This window comes from Diorhabda carinulata, chromosome 9, assembly GCF_026250575.1.
Source record: "Diorhabda carinulata isolate Delta chromosome 9, icDioCari1.1, whole genome shotgun sequence".
Taxonomy (NCBI): domain Eukaryota; kingdom Metazoa; phylum Arthropoda; class Insecta; order Coleoptera; family Chrysomelidae; genus Diorhabda; species Diorhabda carinulata.
This window is the reverse complement of record NC_079468.1, coordinates 22,003,426-22,028,173: the sequence shown is the minus strand read 5'-3', so window position 1 is coordinate 22,028,173 and position 24,748 is coordinate 22,003,426. Positions and strand designations below refer to the sequence as shown.

The 24,748-nt window shown below is 33.5% G+C and overlaps 1 protein-coding gene across 13 annotated transcripts in view; it reads right to left on the bottom strand.

The window, feature by feature from the left end:
- Positions 1-24,748, bottom strand: part of LOC130898343 (protein muscleblind) — a 559,833-nt gene that overhangs the window by 191,169 nt on the left and 343,916 nt on the right. For 3 of the 13 annotated variants that reach the window (XM_057807595.1, XM_057807593.1, XM_057807594.1), the window contains exon 3: positions 12,921-14,068. The exons of the other annotated variants lie outside the window; for them this stretch is intronic. In XM_057807595.1, the coding sequence (XP_057663578.1) occupies positions 14,012-14,068 (57 nt within the window). In that variant the 3' untranslated portion in view covers positions 12,921-14,011. Of the gene's footprint in view, positions 1-12,920; positions 14,069-24,748 lie in introns of those variants that run through there. 13 annotated transcript variants of the gene reach the window in all.

Below are 24,748 nucleotides of genomic sequence, written 5' to 3'. Positions count from 1 at the left end.
TGAAATGGAAACAAGTATTGAAATCGAGAAACATGAATAGTAATATAGAGAAGACAAAAATAACGGTAGTGAGAAAACAAGAAGAAGACCTCAAACATCTAAGCGTGGACATACAGAGCGATGGAAATCAAAAAGAAGATGTGAATGGAAGAATCAACTTTATAATGCGTTGGGGAAGAAAAGAAATAACAAAAAATCACCAAAATGAACGTGTACAAATCAAGCTGACTACTTACAAACTAATTCAAGAGAAGACTTGAATGTAGAACCTGTGATTGAGACAATTGAATAACAACAGCTAGATGGTTAGGACACCTTTGTGGAATGGAGAATAATAGATCGACAAAAAGTATTTGGAAAGCTAGGAAGGTGCTAAATTTTCCTAACATTTATGATGTTCATCAACATGTTTGTTTAGATCATCAAATCTTCTAATTTGGGATCTTTCGCTTCCTCTTTTATCCTTCCAACGTCATAGTTTCCTCCAACATTGTGATTTTATTTCATTGTTATACAATTTATTAATTAATAATTTAAAACTATTCAAATCGTTGTAAGTAAAATTAATTGGAAATTATAAACTTCCTTGCAATTTCTTAATGAAAAAGTTGAAAAAAAAAAAAATAGAAACAAAAGTAAGTGACGACAACCAACTAATCATCAAGTTCCAGAAACTACCATTGTATCTAATTTGGCGAAAAATGAGGAAGACAGAACGGCTCATTAATTTCAAAATTCGATTTGAATTCCTACCGAGTTCATCTTTCACGTGGAGAGATAATGAGAGAATTCCGGCAAGAGAGAAATGTATTACCTAATATAAGGATATTGTCTTTTGGGGAAAATTTAATTGTAGGATTCCGAGCAAGCCGGAATGAATAAGTGATTAGAAAGTGCACAGATGTTGCCGGAGCCAGCATTGACTTTATACAAACTCATCTACTTATTATATAACAATCAATACAATTCAAACAACTTCAAATAAGGAAAGCAACTTATTATATAAATCGAAAAATAACAAACCTTGTTTTTCTCATAAGCAGCCAATATAAAAAAGGCAAATGATTAAAGGAGTTGTATAAAGGGTAACATCTCATCATTGCTCTAAAACACACGGACTTCCTATTAATAAGAGTGAGCTAAATACTCACAAAACAAATATGAAGAGGAAGGTTTAATGGAGTTGCTTCTTTGCATGGATGAATTTTTAAAATTATAAAAAAAAATTGTGCGTTAGAGACTTTTTTGACGAAGTTTCTAAAAATATTGGATTTTCAATTGAAAGCACACACATCTCAGTTTAATGTTAAAAGGCACTTCTTGCTTATTAACTTTCATGCGGTTCATGCAAGTCTCTTATATAAAAGTTTGAATCAGCTTTTCTTATACCGAAGTTGACAATGATACATTTCCCCTATCCAAAAGTTTTCCATATTTGATTCGAATATCAATTCCGTAGAAAATAAATATTTTTTCAGAATTGAAAAATCGACTCTTGCAAGAACTTTTAAAGTGAATTCCTACAATTTTCTTTTTGAAATTTTATATACAGAATGGGTCACAGGAATCGATATTTAAACCGATATTTATTAGAGTTTATATCGATTCACGTCAATTTTTGAGCTAAGGAGACTGTCATTTAGTCGAAGTATTCAGACAAAATGATGTTTCAGTTTCGATACTCAAAGTCTTTAAAAATAAGTGCAATGGAACGCAACGGTTTGCTAATATATCATTTTTGTGTCACATCAAAAGTAAATTACTACAAATATTACAAAAAAATAATAATAATAAGAAATCAGGGCGACATTGTTGATAATTGATTTAGATATTTTGTGATTACTTTCAAAATGAATTATTCTATTGCAAAACGACGTGAAGTTCTTCCCTTATGTTTCAAAAACGTGGAAGGTGCTTTAAGAACAGCATAGAAAATTTAAACAAAGTCAGTAACGAATTTATGACTACGAAGATTGTGTTGTTGAAAAAGCAGATAGTCATATTAGTTCAGATCGGTTTTTCGATTACTAGTTTTAGTAGGTTGTTGTTGTTAATGACCTTTGTAGAAGATTGCGGGAAATTTTCGTTATTGACCAATCGAAATTCATGAAACATATAATCAACTTCTTTTTGAATTGTTGAGATATTTTTTTCCGACGCCGAGATATATCTATATCAATATCTTTCTAATAGATTCCAGCAGATCTTTTTGAACAAGACAGCGTACTTTATAGAGAACTGTGAGGCAATTTCTAGAACTGTTTTGATTGCAATAAGTTAGAAGACAAAGATTTATTGAATGGTCTGCAAGATACAAAACATTATCCACGCAAACGAGATATTTCATTTGGATATTCAAGAATTTTAGGTTGATATCAAATTTTAAATCCAAAATATTATAAAGTAACGGTATAAAGATATTAAAGGCCCAAATTCAAACCAAGTATTATGTGTTTATTTACTATGCGAAAAAACAAATCATCAATGGTGTGTTTAAAATGAAAATATGGCTGAAGAATAGTTGAAAATACAGCAGAAATGTTTTAGGGAATCTATTTCTACGCGAATAGAAATATTTGAGTTGCACAAAGTATTCATGGAAGGTCGTGAAGTCCTAGAAAGCTTGCCTCATGCGAGTCGTCGATTTAACTCTGTTAACGACGAAAACATCAAAAAAAATGATGTTCGAAAATCTTCAATCAGCACCCGAGATATAGAAGAGGCAATACCCTTTATCACAAGTACGGTAGCTTGTTCTGCCTTCCGATGGTGCAAGTCCAACTGAAATTTTGCGCTTTCCAGGTCCTCTAAATGGTACATTTGCGAAATATTCTTTAAAAACTTTTCTGTAGAACTTAATTGACCAAACTATAATGATATTTCTGTGAGTATACTTCATTCAAGACGATTTGTCTGGATTAATAGATTCCTTTGTTCTTTTGGGGAGAAAATAACGAGACTACTCTCGGAATATACTATTTGTACTCTATAATAAGCTTCTTATCAACCTGTGTGAATTTCTTAACGGCTGTGCAAGTCCTCATATCTTTATAAACTACAATTGTCTTCTTTTGAATAATGGTCTCCAAATGTTTTTTGTCAAATCAAAACATTACCCTCTCCGTTCATTGCGACGTCCTGAATTCATTTTGGGGTTTCTTATAGTTTACAACCGTATATTTTGAACGAAATGCATGCAGCAATACTATGACAATTGAGACGTTTGATGTAATAGAAAGCGCCATCTATCTGTCTGATGTTGGACTGTATGTGAAGTCCTGGGACTGTGCCCGTTTGATAGAATATAGTTGATGGTAAATAGAACCTTAATTTACAAAAAGGTTATGTTTGTATGATTGTGGAATCATAGCACTACATCATACTTATTTTCTAGGATTCAACAATTAACTTGATTGATGTAACAGAAAGCGCCATCTATCTGCATGATTTATGATTGCATTTGAGAACTTGACAACGTTTCATCGAAAAAATTTCAACTAAAAAGTTTCATTATTTTATCGTTACGATTCTAAAGAATACACGCGAATATCAACGAAAGTTCTGTGAATAGAGTAAACGTTGTTTCAAAATACAATACGAATCACAATGGTATCTCGATAATATTCGTCACCCATACATATATACACTCGAACTTTTCCAAGTAGTTACTTACTTTTCCAGATTTCCGAACGCGCCGAGAAAATTTAAAATCACCATAGCCGAACTATTGAAAGTTCGTTTCTTATCGTACCTATAACAACGACTTCACAAAAGAACTTTCAAACAGTATTGAAGTTTCAGAAAAGAGATCAGTGTGGAAAATGTAGACGGGGAAAATCTCCTCCAATAAATCTCAGTCTCTAACGATCAACAAAGAATCGGGTCTCGAACCGATATTAGCAAAGAAAGAAGAGAATGAAGGGACTAGTGTATAATTGCAGTATTAATCATCTTCTATAATAACCTGAGATCCAGACACGTAACGCGTCTTGTAATTACGTCACTACATTATAATTAGGAGACACGGTGGCGCGGCATTTCTCTCGAGCGTCGCCGTTTTACCCCGTGACATCGCAATCGGAATTCCGCAGTGGCGAGGTGAATGCCTTTTTCCATAAGGTCAAAATACGTAAACCTACACCAAAGTTGACCTCATTCTCATTCAAGATAAGAAGATGTGTTACATCAGACAATACGTTAACGTGTGTAGTACACTTTATATCTAGAGTACGAGGTCTGGCTATTAAATAACGAAACTGGTTACGTAAAAAGAGTTTTTTATTATAAAAATTATTCTACATTCGAAAGCTCCCCTTCAATATACTCTGAGTGCCTTTAGGAGGTCTTCCATCGACTCAAATCGGGAACCGCACAAAGCAGATCTTTTTCTAAACTTTCAAGGAAATGTGAGCACACCCGTTGAGGCAAGAGTTTTTGGTCAGGAGTCAGATTTTTTAGCACCACTTTTGTCAAGTGTAATTTCTTTATCTTTATCTTTTTCTTTATCGGCTTTTACAGCTTCGACAATCATCCGGATGCTCATTCGACGATCTGCACGCACAATTTGGTTGATTTTGGTCACAGTTTCCGGAGTTGAAACAGTCACAGGGTGACGTGGGCGCTGGGCATCTTCAGTGCCCTCACCAAAGCGCTTACACCACTCAAAAACACGCGCACGACATAGAGAATTGTCCCCATAGGCCTCTTGCAACAATTTATAGCCTTCAGTCGGAGTTTTTTTCAATTTCAACGTGTCTTGGGACGTCCATATACAACATATCTAGATGCCCAACGCACTATTATGAATAACGTGTGATTTTTCATAATTGATCATAAACAGAAAAAAGGGACTTGTACGAAGTAGTCAATAATCTGTAATCTAACAGGGACAATCTACAATTTGTTTATGAGATAATTGAGTGTGTGTTGAAGTGATAAGTTGTTTCAACATTATAAAGTTTACCCCCAGTAAAAAAGCAAAAGACCCCGAGCATAAATTACAGAGAATCAGTATTCTTATTTCTAATAGGACAGTGGACACATACTGTATCTAGTATCTGTATCTGTAGCTATAAGATCGAGCATCTGTCAAATGTCAACTGTCAAATGTCATCAGTTCTTAGCAAATGAACGACTTGGTTCAAGTAGTACTGGCTAATGTCATATCACGAGTTAAAACAAAATTTGTTTAAGAAGATTGTTTTTTTCTCAAATTAAATTACGTAGTTGCTGGAAATAGGACAGCGAGTCGTACGTATGCAAAGTCGATTTTCCTGTCAATTAAATCGAACTTCGAAGTGTGTTTACGGTGTAAATGATGGCGTGGCAGATTTGCTGAAGTTCGGACCGACGTTAAGTTCACCGCCACTGCAAGTTTAGTTGACCGAATTAAGAGACACGAGATGAAAGTTTAGTAAACTTCAAAAAAATGTGCAGAAAATTCACAGAATAATAACTGCTTGGATGCTTCATCCTAACTGGTAATTCTGGTAATTAGGCCCTTATATGAAGGACTTGAGTTTAAAAAACAATGTTATTTATAAATTTATACTATTTGATGATTATTATAAAGCATTATTCAAAATATCCCGAATGAATATCTCAGGTATTTTCGTCTTCTTATTGCATCTAAAGGTATGCAAATTGTTATCCCCTTTTATCCCTTATTTTTGCAATAATACATAATTAATCAAATGTATGATTGTAATGTACAATACAATGTATTCTTAGTTGCAATAATTTACCTGGCAATCGATATTTACGGTGCAATTTTCTGTTCGCTTTGCAAATTTAATGCTCGTAAATGAATGTAGGAACCGCCCATGGCGTTAGAAAGTTCAGGCCTTGCACGCTACCAAAGCCCTTTAATATCCCGCCAAGTTTTATGTTCCCTATAAAGAACTGAAATTTGAGTGGGAGATTCCAGTGTATGTTTGTAATATATTACTCTGGCAGTTTCTTGTCTTAAGGATAAGTTTTCCAAAATTATACATTCATGTCTGCTATGAAGTTGGAACATCATACTTTATAATCATGACGTTGAAGTGACTCAGACGTTCCCAGTTCATACGCGTCGAAAATTTTTAATTCAGAATATAACATCAGTATGACAAATATATAGAAAAGCTTCTGCCGGATGATGACAAGACGGAATGAAAATGGCATTAGCATCTTCCCCTTTTCACCTTTTGAGGTTGAATGTGTGAAGACTTGAAATTGAATTTTAATTGCAATATGAAATATGTAAAAGATGTGGCCGCGTAATAATGAATTTTAATGAGAATTATTTTCATGGGAGGCAGGAGATACTTGAATTTGCGGTCACGATGATGATTTACCATCGTCTAGCTATACTGTTTGCTCTACATTCCCTTCTTTCCGGAATAATACTTTCAAACTGTGATCTTATTTATTTTATTCATTGTATACTTCCATAATTTGACGATCTGCTTCTTTTTGACATATATAATGATGGAATTTTATCAATTTATTCGACTTATTATGATGTTTAATTATAAAATTTAATAACAGTAACAATTTTGTCCATCATCAAGTAAATCAGTGTGAGACGATATTGATTTTATTTGAAATTATTAACAACTTTCTACATTTATCTTTAGAATTCCCAACTAGGTAGGTACGAGGTCTGGATATTAAATAACGAAACTGGTTACGTAAAAGGGTTTTTTATTATAAAAATTATTCTACATACACACACCTTTCCATACGTTTTTTCCATTGATCGAAGCAGTGCTGGAAGTCTTCTTTAGTGAGTGCCTTTAGGAGCTCAGCCGTTTTTTGCTTTACCGCTTCCATCGAATCAAATCGGGTGCCTTTCCAAACAGATCTTTTTCTAACCTTTCAAGAAAACCTGAGCAGACTCAAGCAGACGCGAGAGCTTTTGGTCAGGAGTAACCGTTTCTTTATCGGCGTTTACAACCTCGACAATCATCCGGATGCTCATTCGACGATCTGCAAGCACAATTTGGTTGATTTTGGTGACTGTTTCCGGAGTTGAAACAGTCACAGGCGACCTGGGCGCTGGGCATCTTCAGTGCCCTCACCAAAGCGCTTACACCACTCAAAAACCCGCGCAGGAGATAGAAAACTGTCCGTATAAGCTTCTTGCAACAATTTTTAGCACTCAGCCGGAGTTTTCTTCAATTTTACGGGAAATTTGAGATTGATACGTTCGTTTCAAACAGCTACTGCACAAATACTATAATAGTGACGGAAACTTGTTTTGGAACGTGCATAGACAAGATATATAGACACCCAAAGCACTACTCGTTTTTTACCTCATCCGTATAGGACGCCCTCTAGGCGCGCAGTCTCGTTATTCAATCGCCAGACCTGGTATACCATAGAAATTCAAAAATATAAAATAAATATTTATGTAACAACTGTGTGAAGTAGCCTTTTTTGACGAATGCGACAAGTCTAAAAAAAGCCTTAACATTCGAATTGCAGACAATATTTTTTCTACTACCGAAAGTTTTATCAAAATACAAAAGTTTAATAGTAATTTCCTTTACGCACTGGTGCGTAAAGTATGTTTAATTTTACTTCTGAAGAAACTATAACGCGTTTATTAATATTGAACATTTTAATCAAAATTAGCACAATTTGAGAAAACAACAGATGATTTCAATTATTAACCATACTGATAATAAAGGTGCAATTATTAAATTTTATCTTCGATTTTTAGTTTTGTGAGTTTCTCACTCTTAGTCATTACGCTCCATAGTTAATAAAAATTTTTCACGCACTAGTTTGTAAAATATGTTTCTTTGCGCAATCGAAGGTGTATCTGAAGAGCTTACTCTGCGCAAGGTAGTAAAAAGACCGAAAAAATTTTAGAAAGTAGCGGTTTATTTTTCGATTTAGTTTCCTTTTAATTCTATACATTTGACATAGCGATGCTTCAACTTTTTCAATCTGAGAAAGACATTTTAATGACGTCTTTTAAGTAGACCTCTGTGGCAACGATAACTTCCTAGTGCGATTCACATTTCTGCCCGGCAAATGATTTTCTCAAGTTTGGAAACAAAAGGAAATCGCCCGGGGCCATATCTGGAGATAACTAACGTTGGGATATCAGTTTGCGCTACTCAATTCGACCAATTTAGCCGTAGCGATGACATAAGTGTGAATTTGTGCCAAGCAGGACCAATTTTTTTCTGTCATTTTTTGCCTCGAGATATTCATCATCTTAAAATGCACTATTTCAACAAATCCGTGGTCTCTAATGGATCTATGTTTCGTCGACTGTCTCGAAATGACGAATGTAGCTTCAAATACTACTCTGAAGTGGTTTTAGGTTTCGTTTATTGTCTGGAGCAAGCAAACGCGACACCCATCCTGCAAGCAGGATATAACCCACGTGATTCTTAAATTTCCACAGTTTTAACTCTCTCGGCACATCTAACCGGCGGTCTGCCAATACGGACTCATGGATTTTTGTCACATTACCTTCCATATCGGTTTCGTGCTAATGCGATAAATATTCATGAAATTCCTATTGATATAGTCTTAATTTCGAAAAGTTGGTATTTATTACATAAAACCAAATATCATGGTATAAATCATATATACAGCAACTCAATAGCAATATAAAGAAATACTATTGGTTAAGAGTCCCGGAATTTTCCCATATATTATTCCGGCCACCCTTCGATGTCGCTACAGTTTATTTATTAAATGGATTCTTCCTTTGACAGCCATTTTTCATTTTTTTTTTTTTTTTTTTCATTTTTATAATGTCTCTCCGTTTATTTTCTATTACGTCCGAGTGTATATAATAAAGCCATACAAATATACATAACGATTCATCTTCACAAGACCGTGAAATAGAGTCAACAAGAAATTGGAGTTTGTTTCTTTCGTGGTCTCTTATATAGAGTGTTTTGCTAATAGGTTGGATAATTAAAATATTGTCATACAAGCAAATATTGAGAATTTGTCCAAACAGGAAATTAGAGGTCCTTAATTGGATGATGAAGATGGATGGACTAAGATGAGAAGAAACCTGAGATATCTCTACTTTATTGACAGTCATTTATTAGTCCAATTATTTTCTTTGGTACGTCATTTACAACAAGATCAAATATTTCATTATGGATAACTTAAGCCATAATCATTTGACGATATATGTATAATATAGAGGCCCTATTGACAATTATGATTAAAGAATAAAGTGAAACTAAAAAAAGTTATGAGAAAAATCAATGGAATGAATAATCAATGAAGAAGGAGATGGAGAAAGGCTTGGATAAGATTTAAATAAAAGTCAAATGTATTTTTATATGATCTTAGCTCCTTCTTGATTAAAGGAAGGGTTTAAGATATGATCAATTTTAGTGTTGGTTCTGAAAGTCCTTAAGTTTTTTGACTTTTTCATCCAATTCAGGATAAAACGAAGTGATTATTAGCGTCCTCTAGCGGTAGGAATCGAATTTAATGGCCTGGTCAACGTCTTTCTAAAAGAAATATGAGTCGGACGAAACTGAACACCAACAAGTGACTTTTTCAAAAAATGCCACAACGCTGATGATGATTTTTTTATGAAAATTGGTGTCATTTGCCAGCGATCACATGATGGCAGATAACTTTTATTTGAAATTCCTTTATCAATTATTATCTTCCCATTTCAATATCCCTGTAAACTTAACAAAACGTGAAATTAGTTTAAGAGATTACCATCTTTGTGTTTTTCGTTTCCGAAACGAGTAGTTACGATTTGAAAATACAGAATATTAAGTTCCCTGTCGGCGTTTTAAACTCATATATTAAATCTCCTCCATTGAAAAATTCCATTCTCTCCCGCAACATCATCTCTTTTATCCTTTTCCAGGACGAATTGGTCCATAAAGTGAAGAATGCGGCTTAGGTATTGTACGGACCGTAGTATATCCGTTCAGAAACAGACAATGAATTAGGAAACGGAGGGCGACGGCCGACGGCAACCATATTGGCACGATGCAAATCTATGCTAATGAGACTGGCCTGATTGTGTAGCCTGCGGAGGTCATTGTTTATGTAATAGAAGCACATTGTCACCCGTTTACCATTACTTGTTTTCGGCTTTTTGGATAATTTGTTGCTGATTGTGTTAATTGGAAAATAAAATCAGTGTGCCTGCGAAATAACTTCAATTCGTTTTATTATCGAGATTCCCCCTATCGAGCGACAGTTTTTTATCTGGAAAAACAAACAACCGAGGCTGAAAAAAAGAGATGATGTGAACGGAAACACTGATATTGTTCGCAATCACCTCATAAATTGAGGAGTACACAGTCAAGTTTCAACATCAATAGTTGGTAAGAAATACTTCTAGATGACAATGATGTATTCCATATGTTAAATCCAGTTTCGTTCATACGTCAATCATCGTGTGTTTGATCTGTTCAATCCTGATATGTTTTAACTATTAATAATATGGATCCGAGTTGAATCCTTAGTAAGCTATGTAATGGGAAAGCTTCATAACTTTCTGGTTTCAGTTTTCGTTAGCAAAATTATTACTGGAGATTGTAGTTGTGCCTAAAGCAATAAGAGAAAACCTAAATCACGTCAAATGAATTTGAATATGAAGGTCGTTGTCGGTTGCGAGGAAATTTGTCCAAAGGCTTTCTTGATCGTAATGACAAGACGTTGTTGCACAAATCGCTTTTGCTTCGTGGGTTTTTGACCGCAAAATGTCTTGTCTGTCTTTCCACATCCATGATTCCTTCTTGTATGGTAGGTTTAAAACCTGTTTCCTCTTCAGTTTCAGCCTCCTGGATCCAGATTCTCACACCATCTCTGTTTAAAAGTTTTTTTCCCGCTATTTTCCTGAGTACTCGGTGCTTCAAAAAACGTCTACAAGATCGTGATGGGGAAAGAATCATAGATCTATTCGTATAAACTCTAAACTAAACAACAATGGGTCTTTCTAGATGAGTCAAATCCAACAAAAGTTGTTCACGCTTGAAGGACTTCCAAGCAAATTGTCGCCTGAATAACTGGACATGTAGCCACGGTAGAACGGTCAATTATGAATTGTACATCAGTATTTGTTCGCCAGAAGTCATCGAAAAAATCAGGGATACCAATCGCAGAAGACGAATAATTCTTCATCTTATTTCTTCTTATTCCCGTCTAGATTTGACTAAGCGATTGATGCGTTCAAATGTTTTGGAGGTACCTCTAACAGAATGAAAAATATGCTTCGACAATTGGTTGGAATGCATCCAAAGTGTATTGATCTTAATGAAGAATTGAAATACAATAAAGCCATAACCAATTATAAATATTTGTCTATCTCAGAACTTAAGTAGCAACCCTCGTATTGTAGTGAATAAAATGAAAAACAAAGATAAATTATCTTCTCGACTAATACTATATAATACTTATTGGCTCAGAGTTGAGTATTTTACTTTCGAAATACCTTCTTTCACAATCGCGCTCTCAGCGACCCTGGTATGCAACCCTTCGTACTTAAGGGTATAAGAGGTTGTATAATTAGAAATAAGTGTTCCCAAGTGGGGTATTACAAGTAAATTTACGTTTGCGATGTTATGTGATGCTCTGTAACTGAAGACTTTTATAAAAACTTTCCGACTTGGCGGAAAATGAATGTTTGTTGCTTACCGGATGCTCAAAATTTTTAATTTTGATAAGTTGAAGGGTTAATGTAGTTCGAGGGACGTTTATTTTAATAACAGCAGCATAATATAATAAGTAAAAAAAAGTTGAACAAGCGTTTCATTATCATCTTTATATACTTTTTTTCTTTACACAAAACACAAAAATAAAAATGAAACTTTGAATGGATGTACAAATCACTTTACTGACACTGCAGTTACCGACAATAGATGAATACCAAAAACTATCAACAATCTTATTTATTCCATCTGCAAAGCTGCATCCATCAGATAAAAATTAACAAATTATTCTAAAGCTTACCACATACGATTTTAAGGGTGTATCTACTCAAGCAATATTGAAATCACACAAAGATTCTACAGAAGTATCGTCAAGTATTATCAATGTCTTGGTATGTAGAAAACAGCGATTTCTTTAGTGACTTGCAAGAGAAAGTACAATAAGGCACAACCCCCAGAATGTAACAAAATCCAGCCGTTGGACTAAACTGAAATATTAAGAAGACCCAAAAGAAGTAAATTAGTGAGCTAGTGTCGAGATTAAAAGTAGAAGACAGTTGGTGTTGTGTAGTGTAGCCCAGACAGAACAGAGCTGTCACTACATTGTAAGGTACTTCAGAGTCAAGATTTTGGAAGAAATGCATTCGATTTCAATTGTAATGGAATATATAAATAAAGCCGGATTATAATGTTCACTGTATCTATTAAATAATCATGCAAAAAGAAAGCCTTGATATTCGAATTCTATCGTTTCAAACCACAGTTTAGTCATGATAAAACAATTCTTGTGGTTTAGATGGAAAAAAATTGTCGAACCGCATCTTCATCATCTCTTTCGCAATGGATTTGAATGAATAGTAATCTGACAGGACAAGGTCCGGACTAAATGTTGGATGTGGTAGGCAATTCAATACCATCAAGTTCTTCAATCTTATTTTGCGTAACTTTCGCAGTATGTGGTTTAGCATTGTCTTGTTGTAAGAGCCCGCTTTTGTTTAAGTGAACCTTGACATTCCTTTGTTAAAATTTTCTCTATATACCTCAGCATTGATAGCTCGACCACCTGGAGTTATTTCCAAGTACATTAATCGACCTCTCTTTTTGATGGTTCTGGTAATTGTTCTTTGTCTAAGTACTGATTTCCAGTATTCGGATTGTTGATATGAATCCATTCTTCATCTCAAGTAACAATGCGTCTTATAAAATCATCCTTTGGTAGGACTAGGAAGTGTTTCACACGTTTTTTGTTCGAATTCTCGATTCCAAAAATTCAAATTTGTTTATTTTTGTTTCTGTTCCCTTTTGCAAGCTACAGTAGAATGTGAAAATTTCAAAAATATTGATAAAAGGATAAGGATTCGACAAGGCATATGCACATTTTTCCTTGTGATAACGTAGAGTTATAAGTGTAAATCCGATTGAATTCGAAAAACCAGCGAACCACGGTTGCTCGAGATGTTGACATATTGACATCGGTGTTGCCATATCTCAAACTCAAAGTAGCAATCCTCGTATGAATGGGTTGTTTCGTCAGAATTATGTTATCAATTTTTTTCTTCACATTTTTCAAATAGGAATTTTGATATTCATGTTGTTAGTAAGTATTTGTAGATCTTATATGAGATAATTGACATTTTTTTAGATCTTATTGTTACTAGAAAAATTCCTTCGTTATTTTTTATGTTCCGTTCTGTTTCATTACCGTATAGAAGGTCGATGTTATGGTAGGTAGTCATTATTTCATCCACACCAATATAAATATCTTTTTCACATTTTTTTCATTTTGATAAATATCGAAAAAAGACTAAACGTCAATTTTTGTCATCTAGGACCAATTTTCTATCAACAGAGACCTAAAATGGAGACGATTTATCAATAAAAACATATAAAAAGGTCTTAAAAGTGAGAAGTTGGTACGAGGTTTCATCAAGGATTCATTTTCTAAATAATAAATGGCCATAGAAACTTTTGCGTTCTTAGTCCTATCCACTCTGTAACTGGTACTCAAAAAATGAAATGGATATAATGTGAGAACAATTTTTATAAAAATGTATACGAATAATAAATTATTTACTAAAAAAGGTAGTAAATTCAATAGGTAACTGTTATATTAACAAATAACAAACGTATTCAAATCTAAAAATAATCTTTTGTAAACCAACAATATTTACCTTGATATAATATTTTCAAAAAAAAATCATGAGAAAATATTTACAAAGCAAATGCTTGTTTATAGAGCGATTAGAGGGATAGAAAACGTACTCAAACGCGAATTCTGACGAAGTGTCCAAAAAGAATTTAAATAAACCCGCAGGTGGAGGTGAAATATATTTTTTTTTAGAATTTTGAATAAACTGCACAGGTAACTATTTTCTCACGTTACCGGCAAAACTTACCAAATATAGATTCACCCAAATACGTACCTGAAACAAAAAAATTATATTAAATAACACGTCGGTTACCTAAATTAACACGTTGACTGTCAATGCAACTGTCAGAATTTGATTTAATCGTATTGAATCATTAAAACAGTAATTTATGTACTGAAAGGCATAGAATTTCCTAGCTGACTATGAAGTTAATTACGAGTTATTTGGCGTAGTTAGCAATTAATTTATTAATTTTCACCGTTAGAAAATTTGTTGATTCTGTATTATCAAACAGAATAATCTTGGTAATTGTACAAACAAAATTAAGGTACAAGTCGATAACCTCGTGTCCAAACTGAAATATCAGACAGTGAGTATGCAATTTCACACAATTTAAATGCTCATTATATTTAGAAATTATCAGTCTCTTCGTTATTGACACCTGCCGAAGCATCTTATCTCGAACGGATCAGTAATGTGAAATATTATGAAACGTTTTGATTGGTGTTAATTAGAAACTAAATTTAACTTCAATAATAACGACCAAAAATATTTGAATTGGCAACATTTTTGAAAATACCGCGTGATTTTTCTATCAACTTTGCATGCTTTGGAATCGTCTGTACCACATATATAAACAGTGTCATATTTTCAATGACTGGTCAGAAAAGGTATGACTCCATTAAGTCATTGTATTTTCAAGATTCTGACAGGCACTAAATGTGATGTACCAGTCTTTTTTATCACGCGATACTGCCTAAAGGTCGCCTTTTCATCGCCGTACGCGTTAACATTCTGAAAGTTTGATCACGGCTTATATCGTGACGTACTGAATACACATAATTTAACGCTACGGGGTGAAAACAAATCTTCTGTATCCCAATAGAACAAAAACATTTTGTATTACAAAAATATCATGCATATATGTTAGGTTTGTGTGGGCGACCTCGATTTATATTGATCGTGGTTTACTCGGAGGTCTGAGGCCCTTTATTATCCATAATTTGGAAACTTAAGCTAATACCTAACTATCTTTCTGCATTTTTTCTTTTTATTACCTATTTTTGAGCATTTTCCACCCAAAGTGACGTTTTTTACTTGTTCTGTGTCTAATTCTGCTGTTTCTTTGAGGTAATCTGCTATGCCGCCTCCTAGCATTTAACGACGTCGCTCGATCTTCTCTGGTACATTCTGTGTTATCCATTCCCATGTCTGAAGTCTTCTGCCACCAGTACAATGTTTAGTAATGACTCCAATACTTTCCTGGATTGATTTATTCGCTAATTTATTTAGTTCTCTCTTCCTTGATCTCTAACCAAATCGATTTGGATCATTGCTTGCTAGACCATGTGTCTAGCTTATTACCACTTTTGGTTTTGTTGTTGATGCCACTGTTTTCAAAGCTTCCTGGCTATCTATGTATATAGTTGTGTTTTCCGACTGAAAAATATTTAATCCAGTTTCAATTTCGTACGATTAAGATGGATGATGCATTTTTCATCCCATTCTTCTCTTGTACGAAAAAAATTCTTTCCTTGAAGTCCGTTTTTGTGAATATATGGCTGAGTTTATAAATCCTTTATTATTTTTACTCCTATTTCACCAATTTCCTGAAGGATTGTTGTATGTCCATAATTCTTTTGTCCCGAAGATTCTCTCTTTCAACTGGAAAGCGCCTTTTGAGGCCACACTTTTTATTTACAATTGTATAAGCTGGAGGCATAGGATTACTTCTAGTGTTGCTTGTGTAGTCCTTCTCATGTCTCCGGTGCTGCTATCTTCTGCACTTTTGTAAAATTATTTTTGTTTGTTTATTTTTTCATTTACTTAGACGTAGATTCTGATAGGATAGTGATTGCTGTATATAACCTCAGATTGTTATCCCTATTTGTTACCAAACATTTTCCAGGTGTAGAAAGCATTCATTCCTGTTATTATTCTGTCCTCCGAAATCCTTTTCCACGAAAGCTTGTAGTATAACATCATTCCTAAGCATTTAGTTAAATTTAAATTGTTGTTTATTAAAAAAGTCAATATTTCATAGCCTTCTCGGTTTTTAGAATTTCATTAAACACTCGTAACCATGATAAGGGATACATCACTGATCCTTGTGGTATTCCTCTAGTGTTCTTTTCCTAGTTTCGTCCTAGAGATGAAGGAATGTTTAAAATACTGAAAGTGAGATACTGAGTCAAAAATAACAAAAATACACGTTTTATGATAGAGAAATGTGATTATGTTTATTTCCAATCATTATTTTAAAATGAATTTTGTACGTGAGAGGAACTTTGAAGTTCCGTATGAAATTGGAAAATGTGATGAATATCTATCTCGGATTTAACTTTAAAGTAAACTGACTAAAGCCCAATGCAATTATTAAAATTATTTAGTTGCATTCAGGATGTTAATAATTGAACACCAAACATGTTAAACTGAATATTGTGGTATTTCATCAGGAACACTCAACATTATTAAATACGTCCATCACCACATTCTACGCATTCATGTTAAATATGAAAATGCATTTACCAAATTCCATATTTGATAAACACCGAAATTTACAGTAGAATTGATGATAGCAAACCGATGTTTAAAAAAATCAAAAATGTTTTTGGTTCGTTCTCTCTATCTTTCCGTTGCCGAATCAAAATTTTATTATTATACCAAAAAGTAAACTCATGGTATTGTAGAAATATTGGCAACCTTCTGTTACAAATGTAGCACCTTTCGCTATTGCTGATAAATCAGTTTAGCCGTCTCAATTCGGCTCTAAACTCTGCGCAATATTGAAGTATCGTATCGTGTAGTATTATGAAAGTATTGGTATGAAAAAAATGCGACTTGTTTAGTGACTTGAAAAAAAAAATGTAATAAGGCACACTATCCTTTTCTTTTGCTTTTGCATTTTCTACTTTTTTCTCTTCTCTAAACTTTTTCTTTCGATATGTTTCCAGTTCTTATTAAACGACCCTATTTTCAAGTTTTTTTGTCTATGTTTTCGTTCCGTTGATCCTTTCTTGACTACGTCATACTTCCTAGACTCTCTTTTTGACAATGTACATGATTCCTAGACACTTTTTGATTACAGCTTCGCTTTTTAGACTGTTTTTTGACTAAATATATACTTTATCGACTCTTTTCTGATTTTTTACTACGTTTTCACAACCTAAACTCTTGTTTGACTATGTCTCCGCTTCCTAGACCATTTTTTCTACTACAAACACATTCTGTTTTACGTTCTGGTACTTGAAATTTGTTTACACTTCTCACCAGATTACTACAATCAAGTTTTGTGATATTATTGTGTGTTGTATCCGTCTAAGATAGAGGGTTGAAAACCCTTATTTAAAAATAAGTGTTAATTAACTTTGCACATATAGGGGATGGAACCTTATTTGAATTGTCATCTTGCAACTAACATCCTGTAAATGAAAATAAATAGATTCTAAGCACTAATAAAGTGCTTGTTAAACAGAAAAATATTGTTAGTTCTCCTTTTACAGTTAGAAAATAAATATCTTTGTTATCCGCTCCGCCTTAACGATGCGATTCATTTCTTTGAAACCGATACTTGAAAGAGAATAATAATAGAATGTATCTCATTACTGTAATACCGAAATAATCCTTGGAATATTTATGAGAACATAAAAATTCTCAATAATTCGTCGCCCATATTTTGAATTAATCTACCGTGTTTATTTTTCAGTGGATGCACACCAAGTTCACTCGAGATGGGAAAAATGAAAAAAAAAAAACCCGACTGAGTGCTATAAATTGTTGCAAGAGGCCTACGGGGACAATTCTCTATCTCGTGCGCGTGTTTTTGAGTATTGTAAGCGCTTTGGTGATGGCTGAGAGAGCACTGAATATGATTAACGCCCAGGTCGCCCTGTGACTGTTTCAACCCCTGAAACAGTCACCAAAATCAATCAAATTGTGCATGCAGATCGTCGAATGACCATCCGGATGATTGCCGAGGCTGTAAACGCTGATAAAGAAATGGTTAGAGAAATTTTACAGGAGGAATTACAAATGACAAAAGTCTGTGCGAAGTTGATGCCAAAAAATCTGACTCCTGACCAAAAGCTCTTGCGTCAACGGGTCTGCTCAGATTTCCATGAAAGGTTAGAAGGGTGAGAAAAAGATTTGCTTTGAAAGGGACCCGATTTGAGTCGATGGAAGCGATAAAGCAAAAAACTCCTAAAGGCACTTGCCAAAAAAGCCAGATGTTGATCAACGATCAACCGATTCACAGTCTATAAAGCTTAGCATCTTAAAATCTATCAATTTATTCATTTTAGGCCATAACTACTAAGAATTTGAACAGACAATAAACATTGAAAAAATAGGTAATGAAAATATAAATAAACAAATTATGCTCTAATCTAGTTGCCTCAAATGAAATAAAACTTTAAGTTTAAGTTAACAAGAAAGAGACTGAGAGAGTTTCGTGAACGAGAACATATCAAAAGAAAGAGTTTAGAAGACGAGGAAGAAGAGAAAAACGGATCTTACCTGTTTAAACATAATCAAAATTGAAGCAAAGTGATCAAAACAGAACGAAATCAAAAATATGATCTGACAAAAATCTAAAAACAGTCTAGGAAGTTAGAGAAATAATTTTAGAAGTGTAGTCAAAAAACAGTCTAGAGAGCGATGATCTAGCAAAAATCAAAAAAGTATCTGGGAATCACGTACATTGCCAAAAAAGTGTTCTATGAAGCGAGAACAGTCAAAAAAGTCTTGGAAAATGGATCGTATTAAAAACTAGGGAGATCAGAAAACGAAAACGTGTCAAAGGAAAAAATATAGAACAACCAAAAATTGGAGAACATATTAATTTCAACCTTAACACCCAAACGAATGTGCGGTGATATTTGATGTCCAAATAGTAATTCAGTATTCTGTACAATATGTCAAAATGTTACAAAATTCTCTTTCAACTAGAGTTGTGGCTTACAAAAAGTTACGACAAAGTTTACTATGTTTCCAAACACATTGACCTCGCGCAGATGAGGTATTTAATGACCCCGCTGTAGTCCAGAACTAGATTCCTTTCTCTTAAAAATCGGAACTAGCTGAATAAACCAAGAACATTACTCCAATTGAAAGAGATTGTTGGTCAATAAACAAGTAAAAGACCCGGCACTATATGTCGAACAGTTTTCTAAAATGTACCGACCAGGTGTCTGGAATGCCGGAGGCGATATGGACAATATTCATTTGAAAATAAATTTTCAATTTCGGTGTCTTTACTTTACATAAACATTTGTTTGAATATACTCTGTATTTTTAGGAGAATAAAATATAGTTATAATTATAAAATGAAGAAGTCAATTTTTCTTTGAACTAATTATTTCCACTTAAGTGGAAAACAAATGAGAAAATTAAAAAAAAATGCTTATTCCACAAAATGTAATGAGTCAAATATTTTTCTATCATCAAATAACAATTTTTTGCAAATTGTTGAATTCACTCTCAATTATTTTTCTAATTTTTTTTAATTCATTTGTTTACACAGGAAAGCTTCCGTACCATCTCTCTTTAAACGAAAGCAATCAAGCTTCCCTCGGTTTTCCTTTCATTTCTTCTTCTTTTTTTTTTTCGTTTTTGTTTTAAAGCGCTAGCGGGTCGAAACACTTGAATGCTCTTAGATTTAAAGGATTATACGTATTTACTTACTTTACTATTTTGTTAAAATTGAAATAAATGTCATTAATTACCAACTTTTAATCACGAATTGTTTTTTTCTCAAAACGTAGAACAATTACGAATTAAAAGAGATTATGATCAACGCAGATTATGCATCTTCAAAATTTTATTCACTCGATAATATCATCGCCTGAAGATTCGAAATATTTGATTAGTTTTAATTGACTGAAATTCCACTACCACTAATTTATTTACCAGAAATATAAAAGCGATTTGTTTCAATAATTTATTTAAAAGACAATTAATTAATTAAAACAATTTTTTGTGTCATATTACAAACTTTAGTATACTAGATGAAAAACTCTTTTAAAAAAATTTACTATTGATTGTTAACCTGCAGTAAGTTAAAGTGTTTGCTGTCAAATCAATATTTTTAAAATGGAAACATCAGGTCGCAAAATAATTAATTTAGGGGCCAAGGAGATAGAAAGCAAGATCCAAAACTATCTGGACCTCCAGGTAGGTCTGGTAAAAGTAATTGAATAATGTTCAATCTAAATGTAAATTCTACGAAGATAAGTATCCAAAATTTAGCATTATTAATCGATATTGAGGCGGATATGGCAAATATTGAAAGTAGTAAAATATAATTACAGTAAAATTAGAGGTATTACAAAACATTTTTAGTACACTCGGTACGTACAAAGTTATTAGTTCTACGTTCTTTAATTGATACCAAATATCACTTCCTGAGGAAAACTTTGCATCCGAGGATGTACGATTATACTGAGTGAGTTTTATGTATGGAACGCCTCAATGTGTGGGATTCACGCGTCCAACGAGGATTGTTACGTGACTAGTATCTACAATTAGACCGAGTTACGTTTCCATTAATACAAAAAGTAGCCTCATCGCAAAACAAAACTACTTAAAGAATTTGGATCGTTTTGATTGTAAAAGTTTTCCATCATTAGGTCCGCAAATTCTTCGCGTCTATCAAAATCGTCTTCTGACATCTCTTGAACCAAAATTTTCATTAAATAATATCAAGTTTCCTGGATATTTGTCTAGTACTCAAGTGTGGATTGTTTTCTAACAAGAGAAAAACATGTAAAGATTTTTTTTTAGTTGGTACAATTTTTCTGCGCCCTGATTTGGATAAATCTGTACTTTAAATACTTTTAAATGCCAACATACTGCCCGAGTTCGATACTGAATGATTTACAGTTTGCTTATTTTATTATTGGATAATGCTTATTATTATTAGAAAAGTTTTTTTAGCATAGAGAAAATGAGTAATTTCATGTATACACTATGTATAATGGAATAGTTTAAATTAGGTGCAAAAATTGGGTCAACACATTTTTCTATCGATATATTACGGGCGAGTCCTAGGTTGGGGAGATACACGAAGGCCTATAAACAGTTTGCGTGTAACGGATATTAGTCACGCGAACAGTCGGTCTATAAGTTAACTTCAGTAATCAAAACAGCAGAGGTCGGTTCGTTAAACTGATTGTGAAAATAATCAAATATTATACCATACGATGTAGACGACAAAAGTTTCAAACAACTTTTTTTACAACAAATATAACACATTTCAAAAAAACCTTCATATAACTTCATATATATTTGCAAACTCAACTGTAGTTTGAATGTAAGTAATCTACAATTGGCATATTACAGTATTTTCTATGTAAGTATGAAAATAAATATTTGTATTTCCATTTTTAACTACGTTTCAATGAAGTGACTTAGGAATAATATTCTGGATCTCCGGACGAATGATGGTATATAGATTTGGTGCTATACTTTATCTATTCTTACTTAACCCTGGAGTAGTCGCGTTAGTTCTGACAGAGTCTGCGTTCCGGGATCTATCGGGTATTGACTTAGCTTCTGGGTTTGCGGCCTAGTTGAATAAATTAGGTGTTTGTGAACGGTTGTGCAAGTTGTTTTTTGTCTAATGTTATCTGGAGTCAACCAGACCTCGACCAATTGTATGGTATTATTGATATTTATTGCGCCCAGACTTTGTTTATAGACAAAAATGGACCGTGACAAGGAACAGCAAAGATCAATGCTCCTATGTGAGGAACATGATTTTAACAAGGTACCAATTGATGATGAATCAGATGTAGAAGATTATGTCGTAGAATCATAACAGCGATAACGAATAGTTTTTATTCCGATGACTATGACCTCACTACAAAACCAGCTAAATATCAGCCTTTCACATCGGTAAAAACGAAAAAACATTGTGATTTTGTTCTTTTAATTGAATATTGCTTTAGTGAACAGTCAAGTTATTCATGTTTCCAAGCACCCCGATCCAAGGAATGATTTCCACAATGGTTCATGTCATTCCCTTCTATTTCCTCCCCACACGAATTCAAGCGAGATATTTTGAATTCAAATGTTAAGGACTCACTCCTTCACGGAGCTGCGAAACCGACTCTAGTGGAGCTACGCTGCCCCTAGAGGTTAAGCACGAACGGAACATATCAGCTTAGTTTAGTTTTACGTTTTGTACCATAAGACTAACGCCCATAGAAGTCGATTTGTCAGTATCTTGAAGATTTAAATACACGCACAAAACAAATGGTGGAAAATATTGATAACGAAATTAATAAAAAGATTGATGAACCCTTGAAATTTTGTGCTACCAAAATAGATATTATTGTACTTTTTTACTTTCCTATATCTGAATGTTCTGAATAAGTTTTTGCGTAAAATTTCAGCAAATTAATCCTGATAGGAATTCGAGAATTCCCAATTAGTCCATTTATAATATTTTTTTCACTATTTTCTCTAACGATCCACAGCAGTGTGCACCAGACCAAGTGATAAGTGACGTCCTAGCGAAGTGATAGCAAATAACGAGCAGTTATAATAGATGACTCCCCGGACGTTCTCTTTAGTTTTTATATACGAGGCAAGCTCCATGAATTTCCCATTTAGATAACCGAAGCTTGATACGAAAATTTGTACAGTATGCGGAGATAATTCGATATTTTTTGAATTATGAAAAATATTGTAAGAAGAAATACATGTCTATTTGGTTGTATAACATATATATTTGTGTATTTTCTGATAAATAATATCATTCATCTTGTTGAACCAGCTCGCCTTTATTTAATTTGATCCACTTTGTACGTTACAGGCTTGGCCGACCGGAAATATACACCATCTTCGGTTCTATTAATTTTCTTCCCTCAATATAATCCAAAGCTGGGACATTTGAGAGCTCGCTAAAGCCATTTTACTGTATAAACTAGATTAACATTTAGTGACCTCATTTTTTCCCTCTTATTGACTTTTGTCGTCATGATATACTGTTGGCTTTTCATAGACAAGAAAAAAGGAAATAAAATGGAAAACTAGGAACATTGTTTTCTTAGGAACGGTTTCAGTGTTATTTATGGATATTATCATTACTAAAGGTCAAGAAATTCTAAAAATAAAATTAATTGTTACGATATTCTCCGCCCGATTTCGTCAAAGTTGATGATACATCATTATTTTATTAGTGTAATCAGCTTTTAGCGGATTAGTTTAAACTTTATGTGTACAGGCAGCGAAAGAATTATCTCGAATTCATGTTAAATATACTTGGAAAACTAGACATACATTATAAGAAATAACATTCAAAAGCTCATGATGAAATTGATAATATCGAACTAGTCCATTGATATACACCGTGAAGACGGTCCTGTTCAAATATGTTGTCGAAGTTAAAGTTTGGTGGACGCATCGGTGATTAATATTTACATAATGATTTTTCGTGACCTATTTACATTGTCTTTATAACTATTTTTATGGAGACTATTACTAAAAAGGATTTTTTTGTTTATTTATTGCAAATTAGAGACTTCCAGGAAATAGAACATTCTAAAATGTGATGATAGTGTATATCAAATTAATATCTAGCAGTAAATAACTTGATGCCGTAGCGATCACGTCGAGATAGTGAAAAATAAACCAAACGGTGAATTTAAATAAATTAGATGATAAGTATTAGTGAATAGTTTGGTGAAAAGTGAATAGTAATATACACCGTGTGCATAAAGAAACTTTTTGCATATTTAAAATGGCAGGATGATTGCAACAAAGTCAAAAACCCAAGAAAACCAAATTTTTGAATGAAGCACCTAATGAGTATTATCTGCTGAAAAAAATGTTGCAATTTTCGGAATTACTGGCCGTCTACGTTTATTAAAATGACTGAAGACGATATTGAGGATGAGACTGCTTTTTTTGACAATTCTAGATTCGATAATCACATATTTACAATAAAAAGAACTGACTGTTTTTCATACTACTGGAAATACTAAAATTTACAGCCACTGAATTCAATCTCACTTTTCTTAAATATCTAAAAGGACTATCAAGCTATTGAGATGAATTCTATTACAAAAATTCCAACGGATTTCGCTACATATCGTAATTAATAAACCACGTAATTATATATTGAGCTTTTGGCGAATATCAGTTCTCCTTCTAAGTAATTTAGGTGCCAGTTCGATCCAACTAAAACGACATGGAAGCTGGAAAAGTTGAAACAGCATAAATGGAAACCGCTACTAGTAATAACACTGACATAGCCCGGATTTTGGGTTCATCGTGCCCATCTACATTGGTTATCCGATCGAATTTTCAATCTTCAGAAATGGAAGAAAATTCTTCTAAGTAAAAAAAATACATACGAGGTGTGGTTATTGAGTAACGAAACTAGCGCTCCTACCGGAATAGTACTTGTCTGTATACAAACCAGTATAGCTGTTGCCTTCGTTTGTACAGGGGCTGTTTTTTTCGTTTTGTCACAAAAATTATAGACGTAAAAATAAAGATTTTTGGGATTGCAATAGGGTATAATCATGATTGATTTTCTGGATAAGGGTAGAACAATAAATGGAGATTACTATTCAAAATTACTGACCACTCTACGGGAAAACATTAAAGAGAAAATACGCGGAAAGTTATCCAAAAGTGTTTTGTTTTTACAGGACTACGCCCCTGCACACAAATCTCATGTTGCCATCCAAAAAATTGGTGATTTAGGGTTTGAATTACTTGAACACC